Source organism: Caenorhabditis briggsae (assembly GCF_000004555.2).
Source record: "Caenorhabditis briggsae complete genome, chrX, whole genome shotgun sequence".
NCBI lineage: Eukaryota > Metazoa > Nematoda > Chromadorea > Rhabditida > Rhabditidae > Caenorhabditis > Caenorhabditis briggsae.
The window spans coordinates 2,625,970-2,644,716 of NC_013491.2; the positions used below are offsets into that span (position 1 = coordinate 2,625,970).

The window sequence follows — 18,747 nt, forward strand, 5'->3', positions numbered from 1 at the left end:
TTTTTTCAATTTCATTTCCGGCAGGTAAAAAACGTAAAAAACCATTGTCGGCGACTTGAAAAAAAGGCTGTCAGGTGCCGTGGCCTAGGTTTCTCACTGAAAATCCTCGTCCCCCGGCGGCACTTTTTTTTTGAATTTTTTCTTTTTCAACGCCGTTTTACGGGGATTTCGGATTTTCTTTGAATTTTTTCGCAATAATATTTGAAGAACAGATAACTTTTAACACATTTTAATGCTTTTCAGATGGCAATTGGAGTCGAGCGATTTCTCGCAATCTGCTCTCCGATGCGAATGCAACGCTTCTCAACAAAAACTACGGTACCCCATAATCCGTCTAACACTACAAATCAATTTTTAGTTCCAGATCTCGGTGCTCGGCGGTGTTTGGTGCGTTGCCGCGTGTTTCGCTTCTCCCTACTTTTTGTACCAAGGCATCGTTTTCCACAAATTTTATTTCTGCTTCTGGAAAGGAATCTCCCATAAAACAAGGTGCTTTGTTTTGTTTCTAGCAAGCTTTTCATCGGATTTTTTTCTTGCAGAACCTACTTCAAGTACTGCGAGCTGATTGTCCTTTATGCGATTCCACTGGTTTTCCTTACCACACTCTACACCATCATGTGCCGCGTTCTCTGGGGGAAAGAAGGAGCCAATCACAATATTGCCAACCATAGTCAACAGGTAAGTAGAGAGGATTAATTAGAGATTTCAACCCCAATTTCTTTTTAGGAGGCAATTCTTAAACTCCGCCGATCAGTGGTCAAAATGCTTATCATCTCAATGCTTCTCTATTTCCTCTGCTACACTCCAATTCAAGGTTTCTTAATTTTCAAAACTATCAACCTCAAAGTTTTCAATTCCAGTGATTTTCGTGATGGAGAAAGTGCTGGATCACAGTGTACAACTCCCACAATGGCTTCGTCTTCTCCTCAACGTACTTTCGGTTATGAGGTAAGCCCTTGTCTCACGTTCCCACACCAGTTGTCTTACACATTCCTTGACACTCCTCCACACACGCTATTTAACATTACTGTTGTCCGGAGATTTTTGCCCCGGGGTCAAAAAGCGGCGCCGAAAACAGAGTAGGAAACACGCATTTAGCTTCAGCTCCATTTTTCTCTTTTCAAAAAAAGAAACATAATCAAATGCAACTCAAAGAATGAAGTGACCAGAGCGACAAGACCAATTTTCACCACCTCTTTTCAGTTCCTCAACCAATCCCATCGTCTACATCATTTGTTGCCGTCACTTCCGCCTACGCCTTCACGATGCTGCTGCTGCACTATCCGCGTGCTGCTGCTGGCTGTTCCCGTCGTTCGCCAAGTCTGAATACGAATGTGTTGATGAAACAATGACCACGAAGTTGTCCCGCTCGCCGTACGTCTCGTTTCGCAGTTCGCGCCGTCAGAACTCCCGTGCCAACCTTTCAACGCTTCTTTGAATTATAAATTCTACTGGATTGCTCTCTTTCTCAGTCTGATTATTTGTGTATTTCGAATTTCCTACCCTCACCGGGTTTCACACATTTTCTATCAAAAAGTTTGCCAAGCTCTGTTCATGGTTCACTAAACATTTATTTTCTCTCCTTCATTTCCTGACTCATCCTTTTCAGATCATTATGCACCGCTTTAGGCCCCGATTTGATCTCTGAACGCTTTGCTTTTGCGGAAAAAATATTATAATTGAACTTTTGCTATAAATTATTCAATAAAGGCTGAAAGTTTGAGCTGCAAAGTAGGTCAGCAATAAAGAAACAACTCGTTTGGACAGAAGATGGGGCAGAAAAATTGTTGTGCATTATCATGGACCCAAGTACGTTTACGTAACCCTGTATATCAAAGACAGAATTTTTATTAGTTTGTCATATATTTTTCATGAGCTCAAGTGTCATGGACAAAAGCAAAAAACAAACATTGTTTAAAGGTAAGGGGACATGAGAAAAATAATTTTTTGCAAAATTACGGTTATATACGTTCCTCAAGGAGTTGAACTCATGGGGGGGGGGCGAGTACTAAATGCGCGGCGCCGCTACCGATTGCGCCGCTACCGGAAAAAACTAGAGCGGGCAATGAACATAGATGCGGGTCGTCCGATGTATGCAGAGTGACGGAAAGCGTTGTACACGGTTATGGTAGAATGCATACCCTAACTGTTGACGAGTCCACGTGGTTATCCGCCGACTCGCCAACTTTAAGATATTCTGAGGACCTCTAGGCCCAGCCCACTGTGCTTATTCCTCAGAAATCTTCCTATTTCCCACTTCATTCTCATTATTTATCTTTGTTTATCAGTCTTTCTATTGTTTTCTCATATTCAAATTCCCCCGCCTTTTTCTCCTTTCTTCGTGCAAGCGCGCCCTATCGTACGGGTCTCGCCACGAAGGGATTAAAGGCGCACACACTCACAAAACAGTTTCTGGCCTACATTACTCAGTCTAATTCAGTCTAGTAAGTCTGTCAACCTCGTTACTCATCATTATTCCTACTATTCCAATACTGTAAGAACTCCGGCGATCCCCGATCGCCTTACCGGCCTTATTGGACTATCGAAAACCGCTAATGATGTGAGTTGATATAGATTTCCTTCTGAATAGACTAATGGCCACTTCTGTGACCTGTTTTATGAGTGTTTTCCTAACAGTGTCATCGTGACCACTGGGAAGCGTGTGCAGCTTGGGAACTTTGTCTATGAAAAGCGATAAGCTTGTCACCGGTAGGAAAAGGGTTTTTTTTGCCCAAGGCTTTTTGCCCCTTCAACTATTGAGTGAACAGTGATTTCCTTCTCGTCCGTCTCCAAGCCAGCCCGACTCCAAGGATTCCTCCATTTGCCGATATATTCACCTTTCTTAAATATATCCAGCTAATAAATGGGTCACTGATACTACTGTTTCTTTTATTGTTTCCACACCGCTTATCTGCCCGCTCGTTGTTCCACTCCTCGCTACAGACAGACTTTAATCCCCTTTACCCATGCACTTAGCCAGACATTGCGCACATAGAGGTAGCTTGTTTCTCTAGAGCCGTCACGGGGAATCCAACACTCCCCAAGGTGACCCCTCTACACTAACTCCTTTTACTTTTTACTTGCGAAAGGCACAAAAGTTAAAATCATTTTTTTAAATGGGCCATGGTGTTTAATGTTTCGTCACCTCATAAAAATCAAGCTGATACCTAACTTGTAGGATCTGTTTATTAGTCGAATAACGGTACGTCCAATATAGAAAGTTGCGAGAAAAATTTGTAACAAAAAACACTTAGACCTGTATTTGACAATAACATTGATAGGATAAAAAATTTATAATCGAAACGGTCCATTAAGGTATTTCCAAATACAGGCAAAGTTAGTAAACTGTCCAGTTTGTCCCTGAACGCTCCAGAGCTGAGCTTCCGGATCGCATGTAAAAGTTGTTGTCACTTGTGGGAAACCAGAAATGACCTGTTAAAAAAAAGAATGTGTTTGAATATTGGATTATTAGAAACTCACAAGATTATTTACGATTGAACTTGGATTAGAATAATTAACAGTGTTATAGTTTGCTATTATGCTGACCATTTGGATTCTGCCTTTAGTACCAGAATCCTGACAGGTAAGTGAGACCGATTGATTACATCCGTTCCAATTTACAGATGGAGGCATTGCAGAATTGGTAGTGGAGGCTCGGATTGGGTATCCACAGCAGTTGGGTTGTAGTGTTGTTGTGAGAAGTGTAGTTGTTGTGGGAACTGTAGTTGTTGTGGGAACTGAAGTTGTTGTGGGAACAGTGGTGGTGTTTCCAGTTGTAGTCGTAGTAGTCGTAGTAATTGGTGAACTTATGGTAGTTGTGGTAGTTGAATTCGAAGGAACAGTCGTAGTTAAAGCCGTTGTTGTCGTTGTGATAGGAGTTGCAGTTGCTGTTGAAGTGGTAGTGAGAACGGGATCGTTCGCAGGTATAGAAGGAGCACAACCATTAGCAACAGCAACGAATACAAAAATAAATTGCCTTCGTATCATACTGGAGCAATGTTCAGCCGCACAAAGACGTTTTGATATTTTAAAATGTGTATTTATAGCGGAGCTATATCCGTTTTACGTGTTTCTAATTAGTTGAGAATCCCACTTTCACTTTTCAAACTTATTATAAACATTTGACATTTCTTTTGGTAAATTGTGAACGAAAGTGACAAAAGTGATTTACTTTTTTGAAAAACAGACGGATGTGTCGTTGGTATATAATGCTTCGGTTCAAGAACGTGTAGTAGTATTGTCATGTTTGCTTTTGTTTTCTTGTCCTTTCTAATTTCAACCGTCTACTCATGTGCACCCACTGTTCCTGTATCAACTACAACAATTTCTCCAAACATCACTTCTACCTTTTCTCCTTCCACAACTACAATTTCAAGCTCAACTTCAAACATAAGCACGACTACATCTTCATTGGACTCAACAACGACCACAATAAGAAGTCTGTAAATTAAAGTAAACAAAAATGAACTGGTTTTTCAGATTGCTGTGAATGGCCATTTCCAAATCAAGGAGTCAACACAGTCGACCCGATTATAGATTTGTGGAATCAGTGCGATGGACCAGTAACATTTTCATGCACTATTAATAATGAGACTATGTTTCTCCTTCCAACTCACGGAATTGCTGTTAACATTGATATTAATGGTTTATATACTGAACTAGATTTGGATACACAAGTGGTATGTTAACGTTACATTGATATTATTTTTTCGAAACGAACAGTTTTCCCAGATTTCGAATACATTCTAATAATTGAACTGAAATTAGTGGATATTCGTAACAGGGCTCATAGATATTTGCCTGTGTTCACTAATATTCAAGGCTTCAATTTCCTAACACGTTTGGTTCTCTTATGGTTTTCTGTAATTTTCAGGCTTTTCCAGAAATGGCCACCACCATATACGGAAATATCACTTGCAATACAACTTCCCATTTATGGCAGCTCAATAGCAATTTTCAGTATAACACGTTTGCTTGTGCGTATCAATGGACGAACGGAACTTGGTTCTGGGGGACCTCTTCAACATCCGTCTAATTTTTGCTTTACTAATTTAATAAAAACAATTTTATTACAACTTTCTAACAATCAACCAACAATTTTAGCTGATTTAGCGAGACCATAGAATTTTGAGTTTTTGTTTTTGAGTAATTCTCCAGGAATACCATCCTCCACAATTCGTCCAGCTTCCATCACAATAATTCGATCATAGTCCATAATAGTGTGCAGTCTATGAGCAATTGTGATGATCGTGGAATCCGCAAACTTTTCACGTATCGTCGCTTGAACCATCGCATCGGTTCTGTTGTCGATTCCAGCAGTGGCTTCATCCAGAACCAACACTTTGGATTTTCGAAGTAATGCGCGTGTGAGACACAAGAGTTGCCGTTGACCAACACTAAATTCGAAATTTGGATTTGTTTGTAATTTTCGTGCTTACCTAAAGTTTTCTCCTCCTTCCGCAACTGGACTTTCCAACTTCTGTGGCAACGTCTCTACATGAGCCTTCAAATTTGAATTCTCAAGCGCTGCCCAAAGTTGTTGGTCATTAAACTGACTCTTTGGATCAATATTAAACCTGAATTCTTAATATGTAAAAAATTCTAATATTTATAAGCAAACCTCAATGTATTAGCGAACAACACATTTTCTTGTGGGATGATAGTCAACTTCTCCCTCAAATCATGAAGTCCAATACGAGAAGTAATTGTTTGATCAATCGAAATATCCCCCTCTGCAGCTTCCACAATACGGAAAAGGGCGAGTGCTAGCGAAGATTTTCCTGGAGTATTAATTTTTATTTTATAAGTCATCGACTAATCGGGGGTTTATACCTGCTCCAGTTCTGCCACACACTCCGACCTTCTGTCCTGGAAGGATGTTAAGACTGATTTGCTTGAGCACCAGATCAAGTTCATCTCGATATCTGCATGAGTAGTCTTCAATATTCACAGCACCTCCGATAGGCCAGGATTGCGGGAGCACATATCCTTCCATACGCCACTCAGCCTGAAATAGAGCTGACTGTATTTTGAACAAATCAATTGAAATTGCTTACCTCACTCTTGGTCTTACTGTACTCATCAATTCTTTCCACTGACACCACATTAGTCTCTACGTCATTGATGGTTCTAACAAACATATTCAACATGAATGTAATCTGAAATATATTTTTTTTTATTCAAAAAATTTTTGCAACTTACATTCAAACTGTAGGACACTGATAGACCGAGCATACCAGCAGTCAATCCTGATTCTTTCCCAAAGATGGCTAACATGGAAGCAGCTAAAAGAAAATTGATATGATGAAAATAGAGCCTGGAAATTACCAAAAATAACAATGTTTCCAAGAAGTTCAAGACGGATTGCCAACCAGCGATTTGACATTTGGGAGTAGTAGTTGCATCTGACATGGGTGTTGAGCTGAAACAGAATAATATTTTAGATAGAAAATTTCAAAATCGGCTAGCTTACATGCATATCATTTCTTCTGATAAACTCATCATTCCACTGGAACGCTCTAACTGTTGAAATTCCTTGAAGGGTCTCCGAGAAATTCGAAAATATTGGAGAACGAGTTAACGAAGCGATTCTTTGAAGTTGACGGGTACTCTTAATGGAGTACTTGAGCACAAAATAGTAGATTATATAAACGGGAATAATAATCACGATGAATAGTGGTGTGGTGTAGGTGACAATGATGACAGTCTGGACTTTTGAGGTGACTGTAAAAGAGGTTGAGGATTCTTACCTGCATCATATTCATAAACGAAATTACAAGGAATCTGAAAGAGCTACTCAAACGGAGATCCACAACTTCCATGTCTTTGGCGAGACGGTTGATAATTCTTCCAATAGGAGTCACATCAAAATAGGATAGTGGGTTTCTCAGCACATTATGAAGCAATGGTCTATGGAGATTTCTGGAAGCGGCGACTCCTCCAAGCAGAAGGAGAGATAGGGAGAAGAACAGGAAGAACACTGAAATTTTAGTTTTTGCTTCCCACATTCTTATTTTCAAATGGTTTTTATTTGTTTTGACCATTTTCAGGAGTCTGGAGCTCGGCTGTCAAGTTTCCGATCACTTTGAAAACTTTTAGAGGATGTAAAACAGATCTAGATTGAAAACTTTGCATTTGCAGAATTTTTTGAAAATTCTTAGTTTTTTAGCTATTCTGACTTCTGAATTTCCCCAATTTGTTGTACTGAAAACGTGAAAAAACAGGTTTCTTTTGGAAATCGGAAAAGAGCTGAAAGCTAAGAATTTTCAAAAAAAATTGTGAATGCAAGTTTTGAAACCTGAGTCTGTTTTACATTTTCTAATATTTTCGAAGTGATAGGAACCCCCTGATAGCTGAATGTGAGTTCCAGACCTTTTCAAATGGTTGAAATCAACGTTTTTGTATTTCTTGGTCCTGTATAAAAAAAAATCTACCTTCTGTGACACCGAATGCAGCATACACCCCAAGTCTTGTTCCCACTGATAAAGTATCCGGATGTGTCATATCAATGTTAGCATCGGACCACGCAGTAAGCCATAAACTTCTAGCCATTGCAAATGCCATATTCAAAATCACCGCAACAAAATATGGCAGTACATATTTCACAATTCCCATAGATTTAAAGTAGAGCATGTAAATTCCAGCTTTAACCCTTCCAACTGCCGCTTCCTCTTTTGTGATTAATGCATCTGGTTTCTTTTTCTGAAAAAAAATGAACGATTCTCGGGAATTTTTCCTGAGGGATTCTAAGGAATTCTAGGGAATCGGGGGATGTTCCTAGAGAACCCGACTTACCTCCACAATACTAGACCTCGATTTCTTTCTTGAAACTTTCGACAATTTCGATAATCTTGACATTCGACTACTGGAACCGATTGCTCCTGGTAGTACATCATCAGCTTCATCACCACTCTCTTCTTCACTTGATTCTTGAGCCTGCTCATATTCTGCATCTACTTCTTGTAGGTATTCTCTGGCTTCATCGTCAGCCAACAATTCATCGTATGTACCGCAATGCCGGATTCTTCCATCTGGTCAGTTAAAATATTATCGAGAAAAACAAACAGAATCTCACCCTTCATCACAATAATTTTCCCAGACTCCTGAAGGAAGGATGTGCAATTTGTAACCAAAATTCTTGTGGTATGAGACAGCATCCCATTTGGGCCAATTATATTATCAAAGATATGTTTTCCAACATGTGCATCTACTGCAGATAACGGATCATCCAAGAAATATACATCTTTGCTCTGGTAGACAGCTCGAGCAAGAGCAATACGCGCTTTTTGACCTCCTGAAAGGTTGATACCCTTTTCTCCGATTTCAGTTTCATCTCCGTCTGGCAGTTGCTTCAAGTCGTCTTTCAACGCACAAGCTTCCACGACTTTTTTGTAGAGAACCTGCAATTTTGAAATTCAGAGAAATAATTTTTTTCAAAAATAATTTCTAACATCATTCAAATCCGCTTGCATCAATATATTCTTCTTTAAAGACTGATTCAGAATCCATGGCTGTTGTGAAAGATAAGCTACAGAACCCCGGACACCAACGTATCCACAAATCTTCTCCATCTCTCCCAACGCTGCCAAAAGAAGACTTGACTTTCCACTTCCAACGGATCCAACTACAGTAACCAGTTCCTTAGAGCCCACCAGAAACTCAATGTCACTCAAGATACGAGCCTCAGCTAAATCCCAGGAGAAGGATCCAGAGTGAACTTCAACAGTGTTTTGGTAGACTGAAAAGTTTGAAAAATGTTTTTAGGGGGTCCCTAAAAAAGCTCACGTTCTCCCCGAATCTCCTTGTCTATAGCGTTAACATCAACTTCACGTTCACACAAGAAAGTTCGAATTCTCTTGTTGGACACAACAAGTTGAACAGTCTGGGCCACTAGATCTGCAGCCATCATAAGTGGTCCACGGAGCAAGTTGAACAGGGATAAAGAAACGAAAGCGATGTTAGGAGTTAACACATTTTTCTCATCAATGAAGACGAATACTGTGAATGTTGCAAGGGCCACCTGAAGTTATATTTTTTAAGAAATGCTCCAAAATTGTTTTTAAAAACTCACAAACACTGGAGCTCCAACATTCAAGCAATCCGCAAAAGTTTTCAGCAAAGAACTTTGCTTAATCATCTTCAACTCCTTGTCTCTGATTTTCTCAATTGTCTCCTCCATAGCTGTCTCCCACGCCGACAGCTTCACAACCTTGATTCCATTGAGTACCTCGTTAATCAATCTGATTCTTTCATCCTTATATTTCATCAATCTGATTTGCCATTTTTTAGTGATAACTGATACACAAATGTTGATAGGTACAATACTGATCTTAATCATTCAAATAATTAAAGAACATAATTCCTCGAGAACTCACCATGACCACTATCCCAGCCCAAACGGCCACCCCAATGGTTTGCCAAAGTAGAACCATACAAACAATAATTTGAAAAGGACTACTCCAGTACTGTTGAAGTTGTGGTGTAATCATTCGGAAGCGATCCACATCGATGGAAAGAATATTGACCATTTCTCCAACGGTTCTCTCTCGTCTAGCGGAATTCGACAACAATAGAGATTTCTCATAAACTGCACAACTGAGCATAGTTTGAATTTTGGCGCCAATTCGAGTCATGACAATGAAATAAGTGTTCATGAACAGAGATTTCGCTTGTCCAGCCAGAAACATTCCAATTGCGAGGGCAACTCCGTAGTACAAAGGGGCGTCGGGCGTTTCAATGAAAGTAATGAGAAAGCTGAAATTAGACAAATTGAGTTTCAATAAAAAATTTTTAAATCTCACTTCAAGAATGTTGGATTCGCAAATTGCAACAAGTCGGACAAAAACTTGATGAACGATCCTCCAACAAGCTCCCACTTCATGATATTCCATAGAGTGAAAATCACAGATGGTTGGACAATCACACGATCTAAATTTTCTATATTTATTCAAAATCTAATGCCTTTAAAAACTATTACCAGCATCATTTTGATTGACAGCTCCGTAATTATTAAAAGTCCCTAAAAGTGGGGCCTTCTCGTTTCCAGTCCCCGATCTTTGTCGTTTCTCATCTAGCTTCACTTGTTGCTCGTGAGCTTCTAAAAAAGAAAAATTCTAGATAATTTTTTTTCAAATTAGGTCTCACTCTCTGACTGTTTGAGCCATTCTGTCTTCCATCTAGCCTTGAGATATTCTTGATCCATTTGACTATCCAATTCGAACACATCTTCAGTTTCCAAAGTTTTCTTGCTACCCAATGAAATGATCTGTGAGAACCACATCAAGAGTTGTCGGCTGATGAAATTCGCATTCTCTTCTGGACACTTTGAATTCTGAACGAAAAATCTCATTTGCTCTCTGGTCAGCAATCTACCTGATAAGTCTTGGGCATCGGGAAGGGATCAGAGACAAAGTGTAGTACAAATTCGGCGACCACTAAGGGAAAGTACGTCAAGTACGCGACATAACGAAAGAAGTCGATTCGGGCAACAAGCTGAAAAGATAGTTTATTAGAAATTGGATATCTAAACAATTCATTCGTCGAATTCACCTCTGGCTGGCTTCCTTTATTCATCCATTGGTAGAATTCAGGAGCAGCAAAAACTGCAAAAAGCATCCAGACGCAGAATAGACATCCAGATGAGTGGATTCCAGCTCGACGGGTTTCATTGGTAGCGATTAGAAGGGCGAGCTGAAAGCAGAATTGTTCAAGACCGATTCGCAAGGTTTTTTTTCCATTGAATAGATCAATTTTATAGTTGCGAATTAAAAAAAACCAATTAAATGTGACCTTTCTCCCAATTCAATTGAACGTACTAATGTAAAACTGTGAAAGAACGGAAAGATGAACAAATCGGCTGTCACGTTCTTGTGTTCAAATAACGACTCCCATACTGCAAGAAGGAAAACGAAGAGACGGTCAATGATCAGCAGGCTGGCCACAAACTGCAATACAAAGAGACAGGGTGTTTAAATGGTCGGGGCAAACTATACCCATTTTAGACTCATCAATGTGGACCATGGAAGAGGGCTCAAGCGGCTGGTTTTGATGTCGTGGATTATTACAGGTGTGAGAATCCAGAAAAATATTGAAGGAACAACAACATAACTATTTGGAAGAACCACACTGATCGGTGGACCCGTTGAGTTGAGAAGTTGGTCTATTTCCATCTGAAGAAAATATTTAATTATATTTCTAAAATTGGTTGAAGAAAAAGTACATAAATTCAAAAAAAAGTATACATAAAGCCGAGAACAATTGTTGTGATGCTAATGCTATCATCTTAAATTTATCAGTAGAAGAAATGAGAAGCGCAGAAGAGTTGTGCCCGTCAATGAATGAGTGTGTTGTCTTCGACGTGACACCAAAATAAAGAATGATAGACAAGTGATAAGACCTGAGGACCCATGGAGTCGTGCGAGTTTTGTGATTTGTGCAAGTGGACAGACAGAGCCTAAAAAACTACAATGTTGTTGATCTATTGCAACGGAAAGGGAGAGTTTAGATAGAGAGAGAGGGGGGAGCGATAAGGGGTGGAGAAGTCATGGATAATGACGTCTAGAAATAACTTTGGCGCAGATGTATGTCAGAAGAGCTTAAATCAGAAGGAGGAGCATTATTTGAAAACCAAAGTTGTAATTTTAAATGAAAAAAAACAATAAAATATCAATATTGCCAGGCAAACCTAAAAAGTGTCCTGAACCTCAACAAATGAATCTATATTTGTTTTTTTTTCCTTTGTTCGTTATTTTGCTACAGGATGAATTAAAAAATTTGATCTACCAGAATATTTTGGCAAGTCTAGATCATAATTTGACAGTCTAAAATTAAATATTCGAAGGTTTTCAAAAGTAATGATATTGTAAAAATCCTAGACATACCCTGACCTAAAAATATAGAAGTTATAAATATATGGCAGTAAGAAAAAAGGCAAAAAAAAAACACCGATATAACATCAACACCAACGCCCCGACCCCCATTGTCGTTGATCTCAAACAAAAACAGAACACAACTGGATCAAATTCAATAAAAGATATGAATGCGTACACACAACCTATGATAATAACACATTTTTGAACAGATCTACGTCTGCATGATCAAGAGAAACACTTTTAGGTCTTCCCCTTCCTTCCTACTTTTACGATGATTCTGCGTCTCGTTTTGAAAAATGAGTAGAAAAAAAAACTGTTTTCAAATTGTTTGCATTTCACTTTGTGCTGCTTATTTTGTTACTGTGTGTGCCGCCACCACCGTCAGAAATTTCTTGAACTGATGTTTTTTAGTCTCTTGGTCTTTTTTGGGAAGTTGCAACAAGTGTGAAAAGTTCTTTGATCTGATGTATGAGAGAAAAAGGATCAAACTATGAAAGCTTCAGAGAATCTCTTCTGGGTAGGTTGTTTTTAAAATAGTATACAAAAAATGAAAAGTAGAAATTGTGAATTTTGCGGTGTGGAGAAAAAGGCAACATTGACAAAGAATTGGTAAGAAGAGGTTTATTTGAATGCTGAAAAAATAGGATTGCATTTTTTCACTAAAAACTATTCAAGAAATAATTTTGGCTTCAATACCCGATATTTTTCAAATTAGCAGATTTGAAAAAGTTTACATTTTGGTAGAAATCCTGCGAAAATAGATTTTAATCACTTCCGAAATTTTTGTAATCGCATAATTTCCGTAATTCCTATGAACTCTGCAAAATTTCTCAAGTTTTTTGTGAGTTAATGCAAAGAATATTGTGAATTGCAGTAAATAATTTTTTGAATTTCTGTGAAGAATTTCGGGAATTTCTGTAAAAAAACAATGCGATTTTCTGTGAAAAGTTTTGTGAGTTTCTGTAAAGAATTTTGTGAATTTCAGCACAGAATTTCGCGGATTTCTGTAATTTTTATGAATTCTGTGATTCCTAATAATTTTTTGTAATTTTCTGTTATTCCTGTGGATTTTATGAATTTCAGTAAATTTTTCTGAATTTCTTTGAAGAATTTCGGAGATTTCTGTGAAAAAAATTGTGAATTTCTGTAACTTTTCGTATATTTCTGTAAAGAGAATAGTGAATTCTTGTAGACAATTTTGTGGATTTCTGTAATTCCTGTGAATTTTTGAAATTGTAACGAATTCTGCTAATTTTTCTAGAGAATTTTACGAATTTCTGTGAAGAATATAGTGAATTTCTGTAAATAATTATGTGAATTTCTGTGAACATTTTTGTGGATTCCTGTTGAGAATTTTGTGAATTTCTGTAAAGTTAAAGACCCGTGAACTTTGAAACGTTCCTGTTCTATTAGTTTGAACATCAGGATTTTCCACCCTTCCATCTCTCCCCTCCAAACTTTCAATTTTCCAAGATCCAGGTGTTATTTCCTTGTTATCTTATCAAATCTCATCTTCCTCCTATCACTTTTCACGTTTCTCTTCTTTTAACCTTTTCAGACATTTCTCCATCACCAGTGGTTCAAACGAAAAATCAAAATGAAGAGACGAAGGAAGCAAGCACACTCCCGTTCCAAGTGATAAATGAGATTCAATTGGCGGAGCTCTTGGAGGCGCCTGTTTGATCCGTGGATAATGATGCAAGGCTGTGAGTTGGTTGGAGTGAAAGGAAAAATGCACTTCCATTACACTATTTCCCTCCTGTGAAATCATCTCGGGCTCTTTTTATGACCCTTTATCTTTTTCTTTAATTTTAATTTTTTAATTATCTAACAATTAGCGGAGAGGGGAATCAAGGAATTTCCGATGCGAAAAGATTTTATTGAGCTTTACACAAAGCACAAAACGGATATTCTTTTTTCAAGAAACTTTCTTCAGATCAAATTTCCTTGAAAATTGATTTTTTGACTTCCCAACAAAACAACTAATACTATTTTTCAGAAAATGCGCCTATTCATACTCCTATTTCTAACTTTCCATGCCACTTATTGTGCACTGGACACCGCCGCCGTTATTGCCATACAAACTGAAATCAACAAACACAGTGCTGACATTGAAATGATTCTCGATGCAAGTTAGGGGTTTGTGTAAAACAACGAGTCTTGTTTTACAGCATGTGAAAAATCTCAACGCCCGAGTTAGTGACCTGGGACGTCCAGGACCGCCAGGAATGAATGGGTCGCCAGGTTTCCCAGGAGCCAAGGGAGAGAAAGGAGAACGTGCCGAAGATGGTGAGTTGCTCTATTTGGCAAATAGAAAGTCACGTACTAGGGTCTTATCTTTTTATCTGTTTCCATGTGCTTTTGATTTTTCAAAAAAAAAGAAACTGATGTAGAAAAAGTGATGTTTTGAGGCACACATTACATGCACTATTGTTATCAGTATATGTTTCGAAAACTTCTGAATTTTCCATAATCCTTCCAGGTATGAGCGGAAGAGACGGTATGCAGGGTATTCCTGGCGTGAAGGGAGACATGGGACCAATCGGACCAACTGGCATGAAGGGTGATAAGGGCTCAATGGTATGTAGGCTACACTAGTCCACTAAACATGATGACAATTCTAGGGATTCCCTGGTCAGAAAGGAGATGGTGGAAATTCAGGAGTGCCAGGACTCAAGGGAGATACTGGAATCCCTGGAAAAGTTGGAGAACCTGGAGCCACTGGTCAGCCAGGAGGCAAAGGAGAGAAGGGAATGGAAGGGTTGCCAGGGACCAATGGTTTGCCTGGTGCTCCGGGGTGGCCGGGGAGCAAAGGAGAGGATGGATTGCCAGGGAGACCAGGGTCTCCAGGATTCCCAGGAAAGAAAGGAGATGTTGGAACTGGAGGAGTGCCAGGAGTACCCGGAATGATTGGAGAGCGAGGATTGCCAGGAGCACCAGGAGCGCAGGTATGGACACTTGAAATTTGGGAAAAATGAAGGTTATAAAATAGATTATGGATATTTTTTATATGTTTTTTAACAACATACAGTACCGGTCCATTATATCCAATAGGTTTTTTTCAGTTGATTTTCAGCCATTTAGATCATTTTCAGATGCCTGGAGTTGGGCTGCCGAGTTTCCGATTATTTACAAAACTTTGGAGAGTGTAAAACAGTTTTAAATTGAAAATTTTGCATTTACAGAATTTCTTGATAGTTACGGAAAATAACAGAAAAACTAGAAATTTTCAAAAAATTCATATATTTAATTCAAAGTCTTCAATCTATAATAGGTATGTTTCACATGCTTCGAAAATTTTTAAAGTGATCGGACACTTGGCAGTCGAGCTCCAGATTTCGGAAAATTGTAAAAGTGGCCGAAAATCAACTGAAAATATGTTTTTGTATATCTTATTGCCTTTTACTGTATGTTTTCAATATTTTTCACATCATATATTCATTTTATCAAGATGTTTGTGACTTGTGATATTCTAAACAAACTGCCTAACCGTGATTTGATGATTAAGTTTTATTTTTGTGCTGAAATGTCACAAAACACAATTCAAAAAAGTGCAACATCAAAACCAACCTCTGTTTCTCGCGACCACTTTTGAACGAAGTTTGCTCTTGTATTGGCGTTCCCGATGAAAAAGTAGCATAAATCGAGAACATTTCTGCGAAAAAGAGTTCACGTGAAAAGCAAAAGAAGAGGGGGGATCATAGTGTTTTTAGTTGTGGAGAAAGAATATAAGAGATAACCAAGCAAATACAGAGGTTAGATACACAAATAAATACAAACTATATACAAACTACAGTACTGATCAAAACCAAAAAATGTAGTTTTTTGAGCCAAGGTGCCGACAAAGATGTTATAATTTTAGGGAATGATGGGACCAATCGGACCACCAGGACAACTTGGTCTTCCTGGACCAAAAGGAGACACCGGTCCAGCTGGACTTCCAGGAAGCAAGGGAGATCAGGGAAAGGATGGAATTCCAGGACTTCCAGGTAACAAATTTCCTAGTAGAGCGTCAATACTTTGAGCATAATTATCGGGGTTCCTATCGGATATACCTGAAATCTGACAATTGTTAAACAATTTGTGATATTATAATAAGCAGTTTATCAGTTAACAAATTTTCATATCTTTGACAGGAACCGATACAATTTGGCACAAAGTTAAAAGTTAGAAGAGCCTTCTATGTGTTACGGTAGCTCGGTTCCTATGAGGGATATCTTAAATTAGTCGACTGATAAAATATTTGTGATCTTGTTATTAACTATTTCTCAGTTGACCAATTTTTGATATTTTTTACAGAAATTGAGTTAATTGAGATCAAAGTTCAAAAAAGCTAGCAAATTGTCATATTAAAAAAAAACAATCTGAAATTTTTTTGAGATCGTTTCAGAGATTTTGAAAAAGTGTATTTATACTTTGAAAATATTTTTATCCCATATCCTTTTTTATAATAATCCATCTTTGATCATCATCCTTCACTTTTCATCCCGTAATCCTATTGTACTTGTCAGGTTGGATCGTGAACGACAAAGGATACTGCATACTGGCGCTTGGCAACTGTCCCCCGGCTTTCACTCAAATTGGAGCCTACCAGGTCTGTGTGACGGCTTCTTCTTCTTCTTTTTTCTACTTTTTTCTGTTAGAACTAAAGACATCTAGTTTGACGCAAGAAGTGCGAATGCAACTGCGTCACAAGATAGTTTCAAAGTTTTGCATTTCTTTTAGCACATCTTCTTTTTCCGGCGTTGTGGCAGAGGGGAGAGAAAAAAAAACATGCATATAATGCAAAGAAAATTGTCTGCGAACCAACTTTCGCTTTCGGAACAAACTCTTTGTTACTGGAAGAGAGAAGTTGAAATTGACTCATTGCGGTTGATGAAACACGTTTGGTTGGGAAGATGTGGCAAAGAGGCAAAAAGGCAAAAAGAAACTTCTTACGAATGTCAGTATACAGTAATTAGTAGTCTATGATGAGTCAAATGTTCAAAATTCAAGTTCAAACACTTCTCACTTTCAGTGACGAATGACATTCTAGTCTTGCCGAATTCATTGAAGAAGTTTTCAGGCACACGTTGACAATTATCGCTTCGGCGACTATTCACTGGTCAAGTCATCCGGCATCGGCGGAAACGAAGAACAATTTGCTTTGAAAGTTCATGCTTGCTGCCGATAATTGGTCCGGGGGCGGTTTACAAACAACTACTACTACTCGAAATATAAAAAATCAAATGAAATGAAATGAAATGAAATGACACCTCATCAAAAACTTCTCACATATATTTCTATTCTCACTCTTTTCTTTCAACTACTTGAATAAAACTTTGTTTGTGTTGTTTTGGTCAGAAAAAAAGAAGTATAAGTGCGTTCCGGGGTCATTTCAATGGGTTAGTATTTAAGAGAACCTTGAAGAAGATCACTTGAAAATTGAAAAAAATATATATAAAATCGGAAAAATTACATTATATAAGAAATGATCGTTTTGTGAAGTTTTTTTTATGTTTTAATTGCTATTTCGAACAAAAACCTTGACATTTGTAATTGTAGTAGGGCTTGTAGTTTGGATATAAAGTAGGTTCAGAAGTGGTAGTTGAAACTGTAGTGAGTTCAGAGGTGGTAGTTGGGACTGTAGTAGGTTCAGAGCTGGTGGTTTGGATATAAAGTAGGTTCAGAAGTGGTAGTTGAAACTGTAGTGAGTTCAGAGGCGGTAGTTGGAACTGTTGTAGGTTCAGAGCTGGTAGTTTGGATATAAAGTAGGTTCAGAAGTGGTAGTTGAAACTGTATTAGGTTCAGAGCTGGTAGTGTGGATATCAAGTAGGTTTAGAGGTAGTAGTTGGAACTGTATTGTCTATTCAAAATAATCGCGCGGGTGAACGAGTAAAAAAACGTGTAGAGAGTCTCCAAACCTGTAGAGGCGCTGTAGAGACGCAGACATTTTTACTCTTTCACCCGCGCGATTTTTGTGAATAGACAATAGTAAGTTCAGAGCTTGTAGTTTGGATATCAAGTAGGTACAGAGATGGTAGTCAGTTCTGAATTAGGTTCAGAGCTGGTTGTTTGAATATAAAGTAGGTTCAGATATGGGAGTTTCTCAGTTTAATACTTTTTATGTTCTCGACACGAAACCAGATACAGTACGGATGAATAAATTATACAAAAACGTACTTTAGGGAAATTTTCCGTTATTTTTGACCCTTTTCTTAGAGTCTGGAGCTTGGCTTTCAAGTTTCCGATCACTTTGAAATTTTTAGAAAGTTTGAAACACACTTAAATTGAACACAACATTTTTCTAAAAATCACAGTTTCTCAGCTTATTGCTGGTTTCTGAAAGACACTCATTTTAGACAGTTTTGTACAGCAAACGGAAAAATGGTATAATTATTTCACAATTTTTTAAAAACTCAATTGTCATTATTTACCCTTGCCATTTCCCTAGACTTAACTTCCCTAAATTACCTCACATAGGCTGTAAAATCCGTTAATTGTCTTCCACCCATCATTGTCCGTGTCTCTCTCTATAAGAACCCACAACATGTTCCATTACTAATGTACATACGACAAAAAGTGTAACCGTATTTCTTTCTTCTGTACTTCCGAAACTGTCGCTGGTGGCAAGTGAATTTTCTTTAATTGCAGGGCGCCCTATAAAAAGAAACGAAAGTGCACTATACCCAATTCAATGGCACAGCCGTCCCGCATTCTCAAACATCTTTGTTCGGAAGTTATTTTCAAAGTTCTGGTCCAAACGCTTGATTCCAATGATTTCATGCATTCTGTCTGAAAATTAGAAAGAACATGTATAACTTTAAATTGATAATGTTCGTTTTGCACCTGTTTCTAGTTATTTCTGTTTCAAACTTCTTCTCCAAACGTCATAAAG

The 18,747-nt window shown here is 38.2% G+C and overlaps 6 protein-coding genes across 6 annotated transcripts in view; 3 read left to right on the top strand and 3 right to left on the bottom strand.

Annotated features, from left to right (window-relative positions):
- Window positions 1-1,438, top strand: part of CBG15996 — a gene marked incomplete at both ends in the record, with an annotated part of 3,099 nt that extends 1,661 nt beyond the window's left edge. Inside the window, 6 exons of the mRNA XM_002643337.2 lie at window positions 244-318; window positions 365-489; window positions 540-678; window positions 727-814; window positions 861-948; window positions 1,204-1,438. Of these exons, the coding sequence (XP_002643383.2) occupies window positions 244-318; window positions 365-489; window positions 540-678; window positions 727-814; window positions 861-948; window positions 1,204-1,438 (750 nt within the window). The remainder of the gene's footprint in view (window positions 1-243; window positions 319-364; window positions 490-539; window positions 679-726; window positions 815-860; window positions 949-1,203) is intronic.
- Window positions 1,439-3,291: 1,853 nt separating this feature from the next.
- CBG15995 lies at window positions 3,292-3,987 on the bottom strand (the record flags this gene model as incomplete). Its single annotated transcript, XM_045238908.1, has 3 exons — window positions 3,292-3,432; window positions 3,481-3,533; window positions 3,939-3,987. The coding sequence occupies 3 exons, from the start codon at window positions 3,985-3,987 to the stop codon at window positions 3,292-3,294; spliced, it is 243 nt and encodes an 80-aa protein (XP_045095946.1).
- Window positions 3,988-4,335: 348 nt separating this feature from the next.
- On the top strand, window positions 4,336-5,035 carry CBG15994 (the record flags this gene model as incomplete). Its single annotated transcript, XM_002643335.1, has 3 exons — window positions 4,336-4,438; window positions 4,480-4,679; window positions 4,874-5,035. Coding segments are annotated over 3 exons (465 nt in total), but the record flags the coding sequence as incomplete, so codon positions are not given.
- A 51-nt stretch (window positions 5,036-5,086) lies between these two features.
- Cbr-mrp-3 lies at window positions 5,087-11,168 on the bottom strand (the record flags this gene model as incomplete). The annotated part of the gene is made up of 21 exons (XM_045238909.1): window positions 5,087-5,396; window positions 5,439-5,576; window positions 5,617-5,620; window positions 5,833-6,007; window positions 6,057-6,158; window positions 6,218-6,421; window positions 6,473-6,706; window positions 6,750-6,979; window positions 7,395-7,701; window positions 7,795-8,030; window positions 8,075-8,399; window positions 8,451-8,737; window positions 8,785-9,019; window positions 9,071-9,328; window positions 9,375-9,753; window positions 9,801-9,927; window positions 9,977-10,096; window positions 10,144-10,351; window positions 10,372-10,689; window positions 10,815-10,943; window positions 10,992-11,168. 21 exons carry the CDS (start codon window positions 11,166-11,168, stop codon window positions 5,087-5,089), a joined length of 4,503 nt encoding a protein of 1,500 aa, XP_045095947.1.
- A 25-nt stretch (window positions 11,169-11,193) lies between these two features.
- CBG27458 lies at window positions 11,194-11,280 on the bottom strand (the record flags this gene model as incomplete). The annotated part of the gene is made up of 1 exon (XM_045238910.1): window positions 11,194-11,280. One exon carries the CDS (start codon window positions 11,278-11,280, stop codon window positions 11,194-11,196), a length of 87 nt encoding a protein of 28 aa, XP_045100806.1.
- A 2,592-nt stretch (window positions 11,281-13,872) lies between these two features.
- Window positions 13,873-17,043, top strand: Cbr-mec-5 (the record flags this gene model as incomplete). The annotated part of the gene is made up of 7 exons (XM_045238911.1): window positions 13,873-13,998; window positions 14,042-14,159; window positions 14,353-14,450; window positions 14,495-14,818; window positions 15,733-15,859; window positions 16,382-16,464; window positions 16,936-17,043. The coding sequence occupies 7 exons, from the start codon at window positions 13,873-13,875 to the stop codon at window positions 17,041-17,043; spliced, it is 984 nt and encodes a 327-aa protein (XP_045095948.1).
- Window positions 17,044-18,747: the final 1,704 nt, after the last annotated feature.